Source organism: Ochotona princeps, chromosome 2 (assembly GCF_030435755.1).
Source record: "Ochotona princeps isolate mOchPri1 chromosome 2, mOchPri1.hap1, whole genome shotgun sequence".
Taxonomy (NCBI): Eukaryota; Metazoa; Chordata; class Mammalia; order Lagomorpha; family Ochotonidae; genus Ochotona; species Ochotona princeps.
In genome coordinates, this window is record NC_080833.1 from 17,764,450 (window position 1) to 17,780,501 (window position 16,052).

Consider the following 16,052-nt stretch of genomic DNA (forward strand, 5'->3'; position numbering starts at 1 on the left):
GCATGGTGTCCACTTTCCCAGGCATCAGCAGCTGAAGAGGCCCAGACCTACTACATGCACTCCAAGGTCAAACCACATATCATGATCTCCCCCGTGTGGCCGGGGTTTGAGCTCCATAAGAAACTTCACCTGGAGAGACCTCAGACAGCTAAGCCTTCTCCAATTGCTCTTTCTCATCATGTCATAAAGTTCGAAGACAGCGACTGATTGTTTTTTCTTCCAAGAATAAAAAATCAAGCAAAAGTGAATCCCGACCCGAGCGAGAGCCCCTCTGTGGTGGGCTGGGTGCTCTGAGCACATGCAGGTGCGTTTCTAATCAGCTAAGCTATCTACCGCGGCTGTGTATTCTCTGCAAGAGCCTTTGAAACTTTGGATGGGAGGCTCTAAGCCTTTGGAACTACCAGTGCTCCTGGCTAAATATCCAGAGAGGAGAAACAAATGTATTGTAAAGAATGTTTTGCTAACGAAAAGAGTAAATATTTTTGTTTAAATAGATACAGATTTTCATTTCTATATTTCCATCCTACAACTATTTATCTAAAATAAAAGATTGCAGATGTAGGTACACTCAGTACCAAGAGCCTCATTCCTTGGTCTGGTCTGCATTCAGTTGATGTATCTCCACTGGATGTTTTCTGCCAGTGTGTGGCATTTCACAAGACGTCATAAAACTCTAGAATTCCCGGTAGAACTGCTGTACAGGGAAGAATGAGCACTTTCACAATTGGACCACCTACAAGTTAATTTTTATCACCTTGTAATATCTGCCCCATTGGCAGCTCCGAATATTGATCACAAAAGAATTTAGGATATCAGAGTTTTTGAAAAAATGAAATAGAAGTTCTATGATAGGAGCTTATATTTAAAACTTAGTAATTTGCACAAGGGAAAACACACAGCTCCCTCTGCATTTGTATTTAAATTAGTCAGGCATCACACTACAGAATTATAAGACAGCACTAAATATATGTATTATATAACCATTCTTACTATAAAGGAAACCTACTCCTCTGGCAGGACACAGATCCTGCAGGTAAGCACAAGAAGCATGATAGGAAACAGCCCAGAACAGGAAAATGTCCCGCTGGCATACATTTGGCATGGGTCGGGGGCAGACCAGGCTGAATCAGTTCATATCATCCACTGGCAAATCCGAGCACCTGGACAGAGTGCGGGTCGAGTCAGGTTCGGTTGCAAAAAAAACCCAGTACACAACACAGAATGCCAAGGTAAGGTTACTGTACCGGATGTAACTGCAGCGCCCAACAGCACGCGTGAGAACCAGGAAGGGAGGGGCGGAGCTGGCAGGGGGAATATGGGGGCGCTCCCTTGCTGGACAGCAGCTCCCACTGGAGAGCGTGAGCTGGCATGGGGGCAGACCAGATTAAGCAGCGTTACAACACCTGTGCGCTTCATGTGGACTAGATCAGGGAAAAACCAGGCTGGGCTGATTATTCCTACTGGTGCAAACAAAATTAGAGCGGGTGAGGGGTGTTTGGGCCTAGCTGCAGCATCAGCTGGCAGAAGCTGGCACTGGGGGCTAATTCTGTCAAGTCAAACCACAGACCACCTGGAGAGTGCCTAATCCCGGAGTGGGATGGCCTGGGTGGGAAATAGTGGGCTCCTCCCTCCTGGGTTACCACTCCCACAGGAGAGCACGAAAACCAGACGGGCTGGGGTGGCTAGACAGACACCCAACAACATCCATGAAGGCTGGATAGTTGAGCTGTTAGATGGAACAAGGTTTTAATACCCATTGACATGTATGAGAGCAGAAGGGGATGTGGGACAGACTGGACTAGTCTGCTACACATACTGGCAAACCAGGTCAGGGGGCAAGCCTGGTGGGGGTTATTGTGGGTCACTCCGACTAGGTTGCAGCTCCCACTGGTTCATGTGATGTCCAAGTACGTGCTGGGCAGAACCAGGCTGGACTGCAACACCCATGGTTCCAGTGGGAGTCAGGGCTGGAAATAGAACCAACTCAGCAATTGCAACCACCAGCTGATCAGGGCAATGGACTGTGCCGGGCCCTGTACTTGCTAGTACATACAAGAATCTGGACTGGACTGGGAACACCTCAGACAAAGTTTCTTTGGGGATCTCCCCATTCGAACTGCCGGACTCAGAACCCTAACCATGAAAAGACAGAGGACAGAACAATTCAATCAACCACCTCAGCTGTATGTTGGCAGTGAGAAATTGGGCAAACGGAGACTCTATGATGGACTATGTCAATCAGTTGATTCTTCAATGACCTCATCGTGCTTGGAGTGGCGAGATTGGCAGCGATTCATAACTGGTGAACTATCAAAACCACTTGAGCAAGAATCTCGGAGCATGCCCCACATCTGGGACCTGGGGCGGGTGGGAAACTGCGTGGGGCTTCTCCCTCAATATCCCCCTTTACCTCACATACATGAAGGAAACAATATGGACATAATGGTCTTACCCACTTTCCTGTAGCCCTTGAACCTTTTTTACCCTAATTAGCTATGTAAAGATTGTCAAAAATATAATTAAAAAATGGAAAAAAAAAAAAAACAACAAGGAAACCTGAAGCTGGAACTATTTGGGGCCACAGTTTGAATTTTCCTGGAATAGACTTTGAAGAGTTGGATGTACATTATTCCATATGTTAAAAAAAAAAGTAAATTCTTAATTTTAACAGCCCTAAACATGACCTTTTTATAGCATATATATTAAAATAGAGTCTATTTTAACAAAAGATTGCCCTAAAACCTTGACTTCAATCATTTTTATATTTACACTGTGAAGAAGGCTTGAATTCCAGTGTGTGTGGTGACAGAGAAGCCAAAGTCTAGAGAGTGCTGTCCCTGGGATTGCTAGTTGTTCTAAACCCCCATGTGCGGAGGTTCTCTAATGGTACTTTGCACTGGAAGTTTTCACCTGTGGGAGGCAGGTGCCTCCCCGCTGCGAGTGTATTTACATTTACAGTCTGAGAATAAAAATACTCCACAGGCCCCTGTGTCTTTTCAATTGCACTTTGAATAAGGATGGAATCACCTTGATCACTGGAAAGTAGAAACAGTGAACACATCTGTAGCGGATGAGGTAACAGCGGATGGTACATGTCAGTAAGGTCTCCGAATCTTTTCTGAGAGGAAAATAAGACAAGCAAATCAAAGGAAAAAAACCACTCTTGTGTGTTCCAGCTAGGGCAGGGTCAGGTTCGGTCTGTCATCTGCAGCAGCCAACACACATACCAATAATGCAGCATCCTGGTCAGTTCCACTCCCAATACCAGCAGCAGCTACAGCCTAGCAGGGCACTACTCAATTCCATTTTATATTTTTCTTCACAGACCCTGCCTCCTAATTTCTGTTGCTATTGTAACAAGTTTATTTCCTCTCATCTCAAGGCCTGGTTACTTATTACAAAGGCAGAGTGAGAAAAGGAAAGGGAGAGGCCTACCATTTGCTGGTTCACTCCCCATGTAGCTGCAATGGCCAGAGCTGAGCTGATCCCAAGCCAGGAGCTTCTTCCAGGTCTCCCAAGTGGGTGCAGGGTCTGAGGGACTTGAGCCATCCTCTGCTACTTTCCCAGGCGGCGAACAGGTTGGTCCCGCCAGTAGGCAAACAGGAAGTCACGGGGATAGGCTGATGCCCTCACTGCAATTATGTCATTGCTCCTGGCCTATCAGGTAGCGCCCAGCGGCCCCACGGGGAGAAGTGATTGGTGGAGAGCTGTATATAAGCAGCCTGCTTTCGGCAATAAAGGTTCGGTCGGTCGGTCGGTCGTGTGTTCTGGTTGCGGTGGTAGTTCCTGTTTTCCCAGACCCTCAAGAGTATGCCTCTTCAGGCCCGGCAGCGTGGCCTAACGGCTAAAGTCCTCGCCTTGAACGCCCAGGGATCCCATATAGGCACCGGTTCTAATCCCGGCAGCTCCACTTCCCATCCAGCTCCCTGCTTGTGGCCTGGGAAGGCAGTCGAGGACAGCCCAAAGCTTTGGGACCCTGCACCCGTGTGGGAGACCTGGAAGAAGTTCCTGGTTCCTTGTCACCGCCCTGCAGCGACACTAAAATGACAAGGAATATTCTTGGAGGTCCGGGAAAAACTGGCAAAAGCGGCTGCATTTAAAACCTTTTCTCTGCTGCTCCTGTCCCCGTCTGTCTAAGCTTTCCTACCCACTTCTTTGCCACCCTTCCTCCCGTTTTCCACCACCCTTCTTCCCAATTCTTCCCGTTTCTGTATTCCCCCCATTCCCCACGTAAGAGCCACCAGAATGTCACGAACCAAAGAGACCTTTATTGCCGAAAACGAGCTGCTTAAATATAGTTCTTCCACCAATCACTTCTGCCCGTGGTCCACGGGGCGCTATCTGATAGGCCAGCAATCGCGAGGGAGAATTAGCCTATCCTTGTGACTTCCTGCCTGCCTCCTGGCGGGAACAAGTCCCACCTCCTGGCACTCGGCCAGCCGCCATCTTGAAGCCCCTCATCCGTGTGGGGTCGGCCGCTCCCCACAGTTCTTGACTTCGGATAGGCACAGCACCAGCCGTTGCGCTCACTTGGGAGGTGAATCATCGGATGGAAGATCTTCCTGTCTCTCCTGCTCTCTGTATATCTGACCTTGTAATGAAAATAAATAAATCTTAAAAAAAAGAAGAGCATGCCTCGTCATTTTAGTGTCGCTGCTGGTCGGTGGCAACTGTGGCCCATACGGGGAATTTTCAGGCCTAAGACAAACAAGAGGGAGCGCTGCAACTTTTCCTAAAACTGAACCATGCACTGACAATGAGATTATTACTCAGAGGTCCTAGGCGTTTGACCAGCAGGCCCCCGAGACCACCAAGAGGATGAGGCAACAGTGATCTTCGGCCACAAGAATCATCAGGGACAGTGTGATGGGGCATGTCCGTTTATTGTAAAGCAAGCACAGCTTCTATAGACTAGGAAAGGGGAAGGCATAAGGGCATTCCTGACACTTCTACCCAACGACACTAACTGGCTAGAAGGCATGTCTGTCTCTCTGCACCCTCCAACCACGTCACAGGGCACGTTCCACATGCTTCAGGTCGCTGTGGGTTGCATTTGACTTCTTGGAGTTGCTTATCAAGGGTGTTCCAGTACAAATCGCCCAAGAACAGAGAAGAGAAACTAGAATGCGGAGCACCGCTCTCACAGCATGCCAGTGAACAGGCCAGGCTGAGGTCTCGGTTAGTCAAAACTGTAGTCGGGGGTTCCCCTGGGGACCCCGTGTGTCTATGACCTCCCACACAGGCTAAGCAGGCAGAGCTCCAAGGGCAATCTCCCACACAGAGGAAGCTCCTGGCTCCGGCTCGGATCAACTCAGCTCTGGCTGTTGATGCCACTGACAAAGTTGATCAGTGCACAAAAGATCTGTCTCCTTCTCTGTAAATCTGCCTTTCCAATAAAAATTCTAAAGTAACAAATCTGTAAAATAAAAAAAAAAAGCATGATCTTTTCCTTAGGGTTTTTATATATATACAACATATACTCTGTATAGTACATATATAACATGGGCCAGTGCAGTGGTCAAATAGCTCAGCTCTGGCCACTGCTGACACTTGGGAAGTGAACCAGCAGGTGGAAGTTCTCTTTCCTAACTCTGCCCTTCAACAAACCTTAACAAAAAATAGTAAAGTGGTGTAGTAAACCGGTCATTTTCTTCTTTATCATTCAGACACACATGCAAATACGCGAAAGATTTTGGCATTTTGTATTTGCCCCAAATTAACATATGATTCCAGAGGTAAAACTAGATAGGTCAAATGAACCAAGAGAGGCTGTGAACTGACTCTTGACCATGGGCCTGGGTGGATGGGACTCATTGTACCAATCTATCTTCTGTTTACAATTTCACATAACAGGGCTTGGCAGCGTGGCCTAGTGGCTGGGCTCCTCGCCTTGATCCCATATGGCCGCTGGTTCTAATCCCGGCAGCTCCACTTCCTCTCTCTCTCTCTCCTCCTCTCAGTATATCTGACTTTGTAATAAAAATAAAATAAAAATCTTAAATTAAAAAAAAAAAGAAACCTTGATAACAAAAATCTTTAAAAAAAAAATTTCACATAACAAAAAAAAATCTGTGTATATGCACTTATTTTAAATGTCAACATTATTAGTATTTTATTACAAAGCATTACAGTTTTTTAAAAAGAGGAATGTATACGGCTGACATTCCCTGGAAGACAGTTCTGCGACTCCCTGCCACTGGCCACGTGCGGCCACAAAGTCGGGCACAGCCCTCCGGGCCCAGCACGTAGCCAGGGCCCTCAACTCCAGAGCCCACCAGCCGCTGCTTCCCCGGTCCCACTCTGGAACCAGTCCAGTTCCCAACACCACTCAGAACCACCAAGTGCTGTGTGTGAGCTGCCAGCAAGCTGAAACCCAAAATGCTTCAACGATTAAACAGTTTTACACATTTAAAGTACATTTGAAAATATAATTGGGACTTATATAAAGTACATTTTTACAAAACAACTTCACTACAAGAAATACATCATATATAAAAGCACAAAAATGTGAAAATATACATGAAAGTATGTTTAAGAAAAAAAACATTTATTTCTAAATTCTGGGTGGGAAAGAGGCATAGACTGGGCTCTGGTTTCAAGGCAAATTCAATTTGCTGGCAGAAATGTTCACCCCCACCCCGCCAAGTTTATAAAAACAGTTCCTGAAGGAATTAAACAGCTGTTCCTCTTTCCAAATTCTGCTTAATCTCAGCTGTGTACTTCCCGTAGAACCGTTCTGCTTTCTTGTTGAATTTGGCGTTTCTCTCATTGATGTAGTCGATGTCTGCATCGTCATTGTAAGGACGTCTCCGGCTGTATTTGTCTCGCTTTTCAATTCTAGAGGAAGAAGAAAAGTTTTCAAAATTCGAAACTCTTCTTTTTTGATCGTAACAACTCCTAGTTGAACAGTTAAGGATGGAAATGGCACATCTAGAACATGACCGGATGCTGCCGGACAGGATGGCTCTGGGTACAAACCGTGAAACAGCAAATACAAACTCGTCTTCAGAATGCTCTGGCAGGAGCCCCAGGGCCTTGTGGAGAACACGACCCCCAATGTGTCACCTAGAAGATAACTATTACACTAATAACCATGGCCAGACCACACAAGGAGGGCCTGATGCAATAGCCTAGTGGCTAAAGTACTCGCTTTGAACATGCTAGGATCCCATATTGGGGCCAGTACATATCCTGGCAGCTCCACTTCCCATCCAGCTCCCTGCTTGTGGCCTGGGAAAGCAGTCAAGGATGGCCCAAAGCTTTGGGACCCTGTATCTGCGTGGGAGACCTGGAGGAGGTTCCTGGCTTCTGGCTTCAGATTGGCTCAGCTCCAGCTATTGTGCCCACTTGGAGAGTGAACCACGGGATGGAAGATCATCCTCTCTGTCTCTCCTCCTCTCTGTATATCCATGTTTCCAATAAAAATAAATAAATCTTGAAAAAAAAAATTCACACACGAGGATAACTGAGGCACAGTAGTTACATTTTTGCTTCTTCAAATCAAATACTGGAAGAGTTGTTACACTATTAAACCCTGAGTGACTTTGTTCGGACCTTTCTCCCCCAATACGTGGCATTTCCATCCCAAACCGAGAGGACTCTACGAACAAGTGCACCACACCCGCCCAGCAGGTACCGTCTCTGTCCGTCTTCATTCAAGCACCTTCCCAGTCCTCACTGTGACCAGCCTGCAAACCCCAGTGCCCTCTAGGTACTCACTGCTTCTCCAGATCGAGCACCATCCTGTCGATTTCCTGTGCGGAGGGCACGTGGGTGCCATGCAGAAGACTGTTGGCTGTCGGGAAAAAGTCTTCTTCACTGAAAATACAGCAGAACAGACTTCCGGTCACACCAGGAGCACTCCGCTGCCAAGCTGCACACTGACGCTCTCACCACAGGAGAAAATGCACGCAGCACACGTTCCCCGTGGCCCCGACCTTCACGGGGCTTCTTGTCACTGTTGGTGTTCTTTTAAAGGAAATACAGAAGCAGCAAGGACCAACGCAACCGACTCCCACACCTCGGGGCCATAGGCTTGCCACAGCCATAAAATGTTATTCACACCTAGAATGAGAGCTTCCAAGCAGGGGCTCTCCGCTACGGCAGGGGTTTGCAAATGACAGTCAAATTTCTTCAGAGTGGCACAGAGATCTCACATCCATTACTTTTACTCCCCGAGTGCTCCCAGAAATGGGGGCTTGCCAAGCCCAAAATCAGGAGTTAACAATTCCATCCAGGTCTCCCACATGGGTGGCAGGAACTCAAGAACTAGAGCCATGAGTCCGGTGTGGTAGCCTAGTGGCAAAAGTCCTCCCCTTGCATGCAACAGAATTCCATATGGGTGCCAGTACATATCCCTGCTGCTCCACTTCCCATCTAGCTCCCTGCTTCTGACCTGGGAAAGCAGATGAGGATGGCCCAAGGCCTTGGGACCCTGCACCTGTGTGGGAGACCCAGAGGAGGTTCCTGGCTGCTGGCTTCAGATTGGCTCAGCTCTGGCCTTTGTGGCCATTTGGGGCGTGAACCAGTGGATGGAAGATCTTTCTCTCTGCATCTCTTTCTCTGTATATCTGCCTTTCCAATAAAAAAATCTTTTAAAAAGTAAAATTTAAAAAGAGCCCAGCATGATAGCGTAATGGCTAAAGTCCTCGCTTTGAACACGCTGGGATCCCATATGGGCGCCAATATATACCTGGAGGCCCCACTTCCCTTCCAGCTCCCTGCTTGTGGCCTGGGAAAGCAATAGAGGATGGCCACAAGCCTTGGGACTCTTGCAATGGCATGGAAGACTCAGAAGAAGCTCCTGGCTCCTGGCTTCGGATTGGCTCAGCTCCGGCTGCTGCAGCCACTTGGGGAGTGAACCATCAGACAGATCTACCTCTCTCTCTCTCCTCCTCTCTGTACATCTGCCTTTCCAATAAACAATAAATAAATCTTTAAAAATATATAAATAAAAATCAAAAACAAAAAACAACAACAACAAAAGAACTACAGCCAGGACCAGCCTCCTCCAGGTGCTTGCAGGAAGCTGGATCAGAGGCACAGCACTGCTGATACCTGCAGCCGCATTCTGTATGAGACACAGACGCTCCGCTACCCCACAACGCACTCCTCCGCACCTGCTTCGCTAGCACAGTCACACCTAGTCATGGTGGCTTCTATGGTGGCCACCTCTGCATCATCCTAACTATCCTAACTCCAAGTGTGGCTGAGAGAGACTCTTCTAACTCCAAGTGCGGCTAAGAGAGACTCTGGGGTTAACCATTCAGTACTCGGTCTTCGCCAAGTCCAGCCAGGTGGTTAGCCCTACCTGCTGGGTAGTGAACAGAGGCCACTCTCAGAGGTGCTGCTAACCCAGCCTCCTCACTGCAGGAGAGGTCTCTGAGAGAGACGCACGCACCCACCCACACACCCACACACCCACGCACGCCTCCTCGGGATGGAAAGGGGACCCGCATGTATTTAAGCACTCACTGCTTCTCTCTCAGTCTCTCATAGGCCTCCATGTCAGGCTTGATCTGCTTGGTCAACCTATGGTACTGACGTAGCTGGGCGGCAGCATAATCTAAAAATAAAATGAGAATTAGAGTTGATGCATTTCCTTGCTCGGTACCACGCTGGAAAAAAGTATGATTAAGTAATGCATACATAAGACATTAATTTATGCCCAGCTTAAACAAAACAGTAACAGGATCCTGTCTGAAGTACAGGACTTTTTTCACTTTGCCCAGTGAGGGATTTGCATTCTTCTTGGGCTTAGGAAAGCAGCTCAGCACACACATCCTCTTAACGCCAGCAATGCCTGCCTAACAGGCCAGGTCAATAGTCAAGTTCCACCAATGTCAAGGTTACCTGAGAATCCAAGATCGGGGTTTTTCCTCTTCTTCTTCCTCTCCCACCTCTCGGCGTCCTCTGCGCTGATCTCCAGCAGTTTCACCTTCTCATAGTCTTCCCCTCTCGCTGCACATTCCTAAGAAGAGATATGGAGCAGGCACTTGGTCCAGCCTGGACGCCCACATCCCACAGTGGAGGCGCAGGTGGGAAACCCACTCCACCCTTGCTTGCGGTGTCCTGCTCATGCACACTGTAGGACGCAGAAGGGAAACCCAGGCAGCTGGCTCCCGCCACCCAGCCAGGAGACGGCACTGAGCTCCCAGGTCCGGGTTCTGCTCTGGCCCGCCCTTGCAGTGACAGGAATTTGGGGAGTCAACCAGAAGGTAGGCTGGAGTGTGCTCAGTCTGCCTCTCGAATGTCTCAAGAAAAAAGCCAATACCTACAATTATGCTATAAGTAATTACTGGATTGATTTTAAATCAAGAAATACCCAATAAAGACACCAAGGAACACTTTAAAAAGAATGACTAATATCTGAAAGAAACTTGGGAATCTGCTATGGGATATAAGAGAACACACGAAACTCTTTTCCACATGTGTCAGGTCTTGTTATAAACAATGTGTAAACATTAACTCGATTAATTCATAAGTAACACAAATAACGAATTATAATCTCATTGTTACAGCTGAGAAAACTGGAATACAAAGCAATTCAATAATTAGCCTGAGGGTGGGTGCTGTGGTGCCAAGCCACCACTTCGGACACCAGGATCCCAGCTCCTCCAATCCATCCAGCTTTCAGCTAATGCGTCTTGGGAAGTACGACCGCCCAACTACTTGAGCCCCTACTACCCACGTGGGGCACCAGCATAGAGCTCTAGGCCCCCGGCTTCCGCCTGACTCAACCCTGGCTGGGAGTGCACTATGGGGCGTGGACAGGAGTTCATAGCTGCAACTCTCACTCTGCCCTTCAAGATAAAAATTTTTAAAAAGAGGCATTAAAAAAATAATAATAATTCTGTGAACCATGATGGCTGGGCAAGAGCAGAGTTGGGATCCCAACTCTGGTGTTTAGCTCTGGCACGCTGCTCCAGGATAAGGAGCCCAGCCCGTGGTCCGGTTAGGACCCAACAGAAGGAAGACACTACTCAGCAGAACAATGGAGAGACGGCCTCACCTTTTTCTTTTCTTCTTCCTGAAGTTCCCACTCCAAACGAGCTTTTTTGGCTTCCCAATTTGCAGGTAACTTGAGTCTTTTATCTTCTTCCACAACTTCCTGGTGATTTAATTTCCGAGCTTCATTCTAAAACCATGAAACAGCAGAGACTTTAGCCTCCAAGAGCAAGGCCACCTCGCTGCCTTCCTAGGGGGGCTTGCGGATGACTTCTGAATGACACAGCGGCCTCGAGCCCTCCTATTTCCCTAGGTACATTTATTTTTATTGGAGCAGAAACAGAACATTTTAAACAGAAATAAATTAAGCCCAATTGGCCAGGCCAGGGCTGGGGCGCTAGCGTGTGTTCTCAAAGCCTTGGCCACGACCTGCAGGCCCGCGCTCTGAGCAATCAAGATGCCCCAGGCCTGTGGGCATGTCCCCTGACCACATGCTCGGCGCCTGGGCAAGTGTCAGCTGTGTTGTCCTGATCTCCTGACCACACCCTTGTGGCTGGGGCAGGTGCCAACTGTGCCATGCTGGTCTCCTGACCACACGCCCGGGGCCAGACGCCAGCTGTGCCGTCCTCGTCCCCTGACCACACCCCAGGGGCCCGGACAGGTGCCAGCTGTGCCGTCCTCGTCCCCTGACCACACCCCAGGGGCCCGGACAGGTGCCAGCTGTGCCGTCCTCGTCCCCTGACCATACCCCAAGGGTCCAGGTAAATGCCCTCCGGACGCCCTCCGGAATCACTCACCCGCTTTAGATGCAGCTCCCGGAATTTGCGCAGTCTCTGCTCGCGCTTCTGGGCCGCCAGCTCCTCGGACGCCGTAGGCACCCCTTCCTCCGCACTGTCCCCCGGGACCTGCACGAGGAGGACCAGCTGCGGTCAGGGCCGGTTTAGGCTGCTCCCACCCAGCCCCGGCAGAGTCCTCGCGGATCCCGGCGACCAACCCCCGCGACCGCACCTCCCCAGCCCGACGCCCAGGCTTCGTCTCCACCTGCGTGGCCCCTACTTCTAATTTTCATTAAAAACAAAAAAAAACAAAAAAAAACCCTAGGTAAGGCGGAGGCACTCACCTGGATTTCTGTCGCGGCCGCCATTACAAGCCTCCTCCTCCACTTCCGGCAACAACACAGAGGACTTCCGCCAGTATTTGGCTTGCCTACGCAAATAAATTATAAGCACCACCCCCTAACGGAGCCTCAGGGACGTAGGACCAATCCCTGCCCTTTCTAGGTGTGACGGGTTTTTCGATTGGGCAGAGCCTGGCGCAGTCGCAGAAGGCTGCTGAGGCCAGACCGGGCGGAGAAGAAATGGTGAGAAAGAGGTTCCAAGAGGGATTGGCAAAGGTGGCCGAAAACCCATTCCTTCTCACGCTGGTCTTGACGTTAGCAGCCAGCCTGGAGGCAACAAATAGATGGGTTTTGTTATTTTAATCCAGTATGCTGGTCTATGATGTTTGATTGACGAGTTTAAGCCATTTACATTAAGGGTTAATATGAATGGGTGGAGCAAATATAATTTGGTCCTGTCATTTTAGCAATAGGTTGTTAGTTAATTTGGTCGTCTGTTGTTATTTTACTGGGATGTTCTTCACATTAGCCTTTGGCTTTGGTGAGTGCTATTCCTTTTCTCTGGCAAGAGAATCTCTAAGTATCATTTGTAGGGCAGGTTTGGAAGAGGCAAATTCTTTTAACTTTACTGTGGAGGAATTTTATTTCATTTTCAAAGACAACGGGAAGTTTTGCTGGGTACGTTATCATGGGCTGACAATTTTTTGCTTTTAGAATCTGGAACATGTCACTCCATTCTCATTCTTGAGTTTCCTGTGAGAGGTCTCCTGTGAATTTAATTGGCATTCCTTTTTATGTCAGTTGATTTTTTCACGTGCACATTTAAGGATTTTTTCCTTATGTTCGATTGAAGAGAGCTTTATAATCATGTGTCTTAGTGCAGATCGCTTTGGTCAAGTCTGTTGGGAGTTCTGTGCCCCTCCTGGATGTTGTTTCCCAATTCTTTCTCTAGATTAGGGAAATTCTTCCTTATTATTTCATTGAATATACCTTTAGTCCCAGTTTCTCTTTCTGCACCTTCTGGGACTCCCATAACTCTTATATTTGGCCTTTTAATAGTGTATTTCAATTCTTGAATACCTTTTTTTTAGTCTGATCCAGCTCTGCTTCCAGCTTTTTTTGTTTGTTTTCCCCTGGTGACAGGAAATATCTTCCAATTCTGAGATTCTTTTTTCTGCTTCATTCTATTTTGGAGACTCTCCACTGTACTTTTAATTTGCTCCACTGTATTCTTCATTTCTGATATATCAGCTTTCACTGGATTCATTTCCAGTGTGACATATTCTTTGAATGCTTGCTTTTCGTGCTTCTCATTGTTGATAATAAGTTTTATAACAAGTGTTTTGAATTCTGTATCCCCCATTTTCTCAATGTCTTCCTCAGTAAATTCTGAGGTTGGCAAAGGCTTTTGCTCCTTTGCAGGGCAGTCTTCAGTAATATCAATTGTATCTTTGCCTCCTCTTTTGCTCTTGGTCAATGTACTTCTAGTTAGCAGAGTCTTCTCCTTGGGGCAGGTTTCTAAGCTTTGTCACCCACAGGTCTACAGTACAATTTTACTTATTGTGGTTGGTACACGGCTCTTTGTTTGCAGTCAGTTGGGCCACTCCCTCCAGTGAGTTCCAGGTCTGGGTTCTTATGTTAGATTTCCACCATGGTCTCCATAGCCCCAGCTCTGGGTTCACCAGTCTCCACCTCCTGTGATACTGTGCTGAGGCTGCACCATTTTCTGTACAATCTTTCTCCTACTTCCTGTTAGAGCAGTTCCCAGGAATAAGAATACACCAGGTATCCTATATAATTAGAATGTTGTTGGTGGTGATCTTGTTGGAACCTGTTGGTTCTTAGGTCTGAGGGCCCCACAGACCTATTTTGACTCATACGATGCCAAAGTCAGTATTATTTTCCCTGTGGGACCACTACAATGCACTGAGCTCAGTGAGGTTGCTCCCAGCTCAGCTTGTGTGCAGCTCACTATTGTCGCTGCAGTCTTAAAGTTTTCCACACTGTACAAAATGACACCTGATGAGCCACTACTGGAGTTCTTGATCTGCTGGACATCAGGTCTGAGGGCTACCTGGACTTGTCTGGGGTGGATCCTGTAGGATGCCACGTTGTTGCAGTTCACTCCCAGCTCAGTGCATGTGCACTACTGTCCATAACTTTTGCCTCCCTATACAAAATGGTGCCTGATTCGGCTCTAGAGGGCAGACAGGGCTGTGAAATCGACCCTGTTTCCACACCACCCATCTGGGATCTGCTGCTCTGTTTCTGATCCTGATAAAATCAAACAGACCAGCAGGACAAGCAGTTTTGTTTGGGTTCACCTCCTGAGCTCCCAGTGAACAGCCTTTCCCACCTGGTTGCTGGTGGAGTTTTGGCTGCTGGTTGAATTCAGATCATGGTTAGCCGAATATTGCCGGGGTATCAGTCACTGCAACACCACACCGTTATGTCTGCTGCTTTCTTGTGTCTGTCAGTCTCCAGGTACCCCTCTGCTGTTGTTCTATCCTCTCCTATTTCTGGAATGTGTCCTCTCTGTTTCTCACTGGCTAATGTTTCTCTCTCAGTTTAAGTTTGTCCTTACCCTACTCTGCCATCTTGATTCTCTGGGTAGCTGTTTTTTTTTTTTTTTTTTTTTTTTTAGAACTGAAAAACAATGTGGTGTAAGTCTAGAAGTCCAACACTATTTGTGTTGGTAAAACTGAAGAAAAACAAATTCTGCATATGCTATAAGGACTGAAATTGGCCCCACCTCTAGGGCACAGGTTGTGGTAGTTGCTACAGAAGCATTTACTGATGATTCCTACATAAAACATTGCTGTGAATTTGTTACAGGTACAGTCCACCACACAGCGACAAAATAACTCATGTATAAGGCTGTTCATTTCAGTTTTTTTTAAGCTTAAAAATAAATGTGGTAGCTCTCTATATTAATTTGGAAAGATCTTAAACAAAAGTAAGTGGAAAATGCAAAGTGCAGAAGTTTATGATATGCTCTATTTGGGGGGTATTTGTAGGGTAACTTACTGAGAATATGTTGTCTCAACAAATGTGAAGACCAGAAAAGAAGCTAATAGACACGGCAAGGTTCCAGTCCTGCCAGGAACACTGCATCCCACATGGGATGATCTAAGACCCGGCTCTGTTGTGGCCGGCTGGGTCAGTAACGTGGGCACGAGGAAGGATCTGGGGATGAGGCACTGACACGGAGACCAGAGATGGTGGAAATGTCTCTCTCCGGCCTCTCTCGAGGCCTGCTTTTATTGCCTCCACTCTTGACCTCTCACCTAGTTCTTGTTTGCCTTAGCCCACACGCTCAATATTGGATACAGCTGAGTTCCATTAGACCAGGTGCTTTCAGCCCCAAGCCCATTACCTGTAGTGCTCAGTTTAGCCAGTGCTAACCAACTCCTTAGCCCACAACACGGCTCCATTTCCTCTCCAGCTTCCTCAGAACACACAGCCTGTGAAGGGAATTGGATTGAGTTCAGGGCTCCTGGCTTCAGCCTGACTCAGCCCCAGCTACTGAATTTAGAGAATGAATTGGCAATTAGGATTCTTCTGTCTCTTGGATGTCTTTAAATTACAAAATATACCAACAGCATGGCAGCTGCTGCGGGTACCTGAGCTACGTCTGACTCAGTGCTTGGGGCCCTAGCTCCAGCCACCACTGCTAAGCAATGAGTGAGTCCTGCCCTTGCCTAGGCCTGAGGGTTTTCTCCCTTCGTGATAAGCACACTGTGAAGGGATCTCTCTGGAACTCTGGTCGGTCCCTGGCTCCGCCCACTGCCAACATCTTGGGCAGGCCAGACTGTGAGCTCTGTGGTCTTGGGGGTGTGGAATTATGGCCTAGGGACATCCATGGATAAGACCACTGTGTGTGCAGTAGAGGAATGAATCTTGAGGGACTCCAACTTCAGGGTCACTGTACTTGCACTTAAGCCAGGGCACTGAGATCTGTTTTTTTTTTTTTTTAAGATTTTGTTTA

The 16,052-nt window shown here is 47.8% G+C and overlaps 1 protein-coding gene and 1 long non-coding RNA gene across 2 annotated transcripts; both read right to left on the reverse strand.

The window, feature by feature from the left end:
* Positions 1 to 818: 818 nt before the first annotated feature.
* On the reverse strand, positions 819 to 2,842 carry LOC131479555 (uncharacterized). The gene is made up of 2 exons (XR_009244964.1): positions 2,557 to 2,842; positions 819 to 1,002 (listed from the first exon to the last, which is right to left on the reverse strand). It is a non-coding gene; the product is annotated as an uncharacterized LOC131479555 (long non-coding RNA).
* A 3,572-nt stretch (positions 2,843 to 6,414) lies between these two features.
* On the reverse strand, positions 6,415 to 12,212 carry SYF2 (SYF2 pre-mRNA splicing factor). Its single transcript, XM_004592238.4, has 7 exons — positions 12,068 to 12,212; positions 11,745 to 11,852; positions 11,012 to 11,137; positions 9,853 to 9,970; positions 9,475 to 9,565; positions 7,720 to 7,818; positions 6,415 to 6,837 (listed from the first exon to the last, which is right to left on the reverse strand). Exons 1-7 carry the CDS (start codon positions 12,089 to 12,091, stop codon positions 6,672 to 6,674), a joined length of 732 nt encoding a protein of 243 aa, XP_004592295.1. The 5' UTR covers positions 12,092 to 12,212; the 3' UTR covers positions 6,415 to 6,671.
* Positions 12,213 to 16,052: the final 3,840 nt, after the last annotated feature.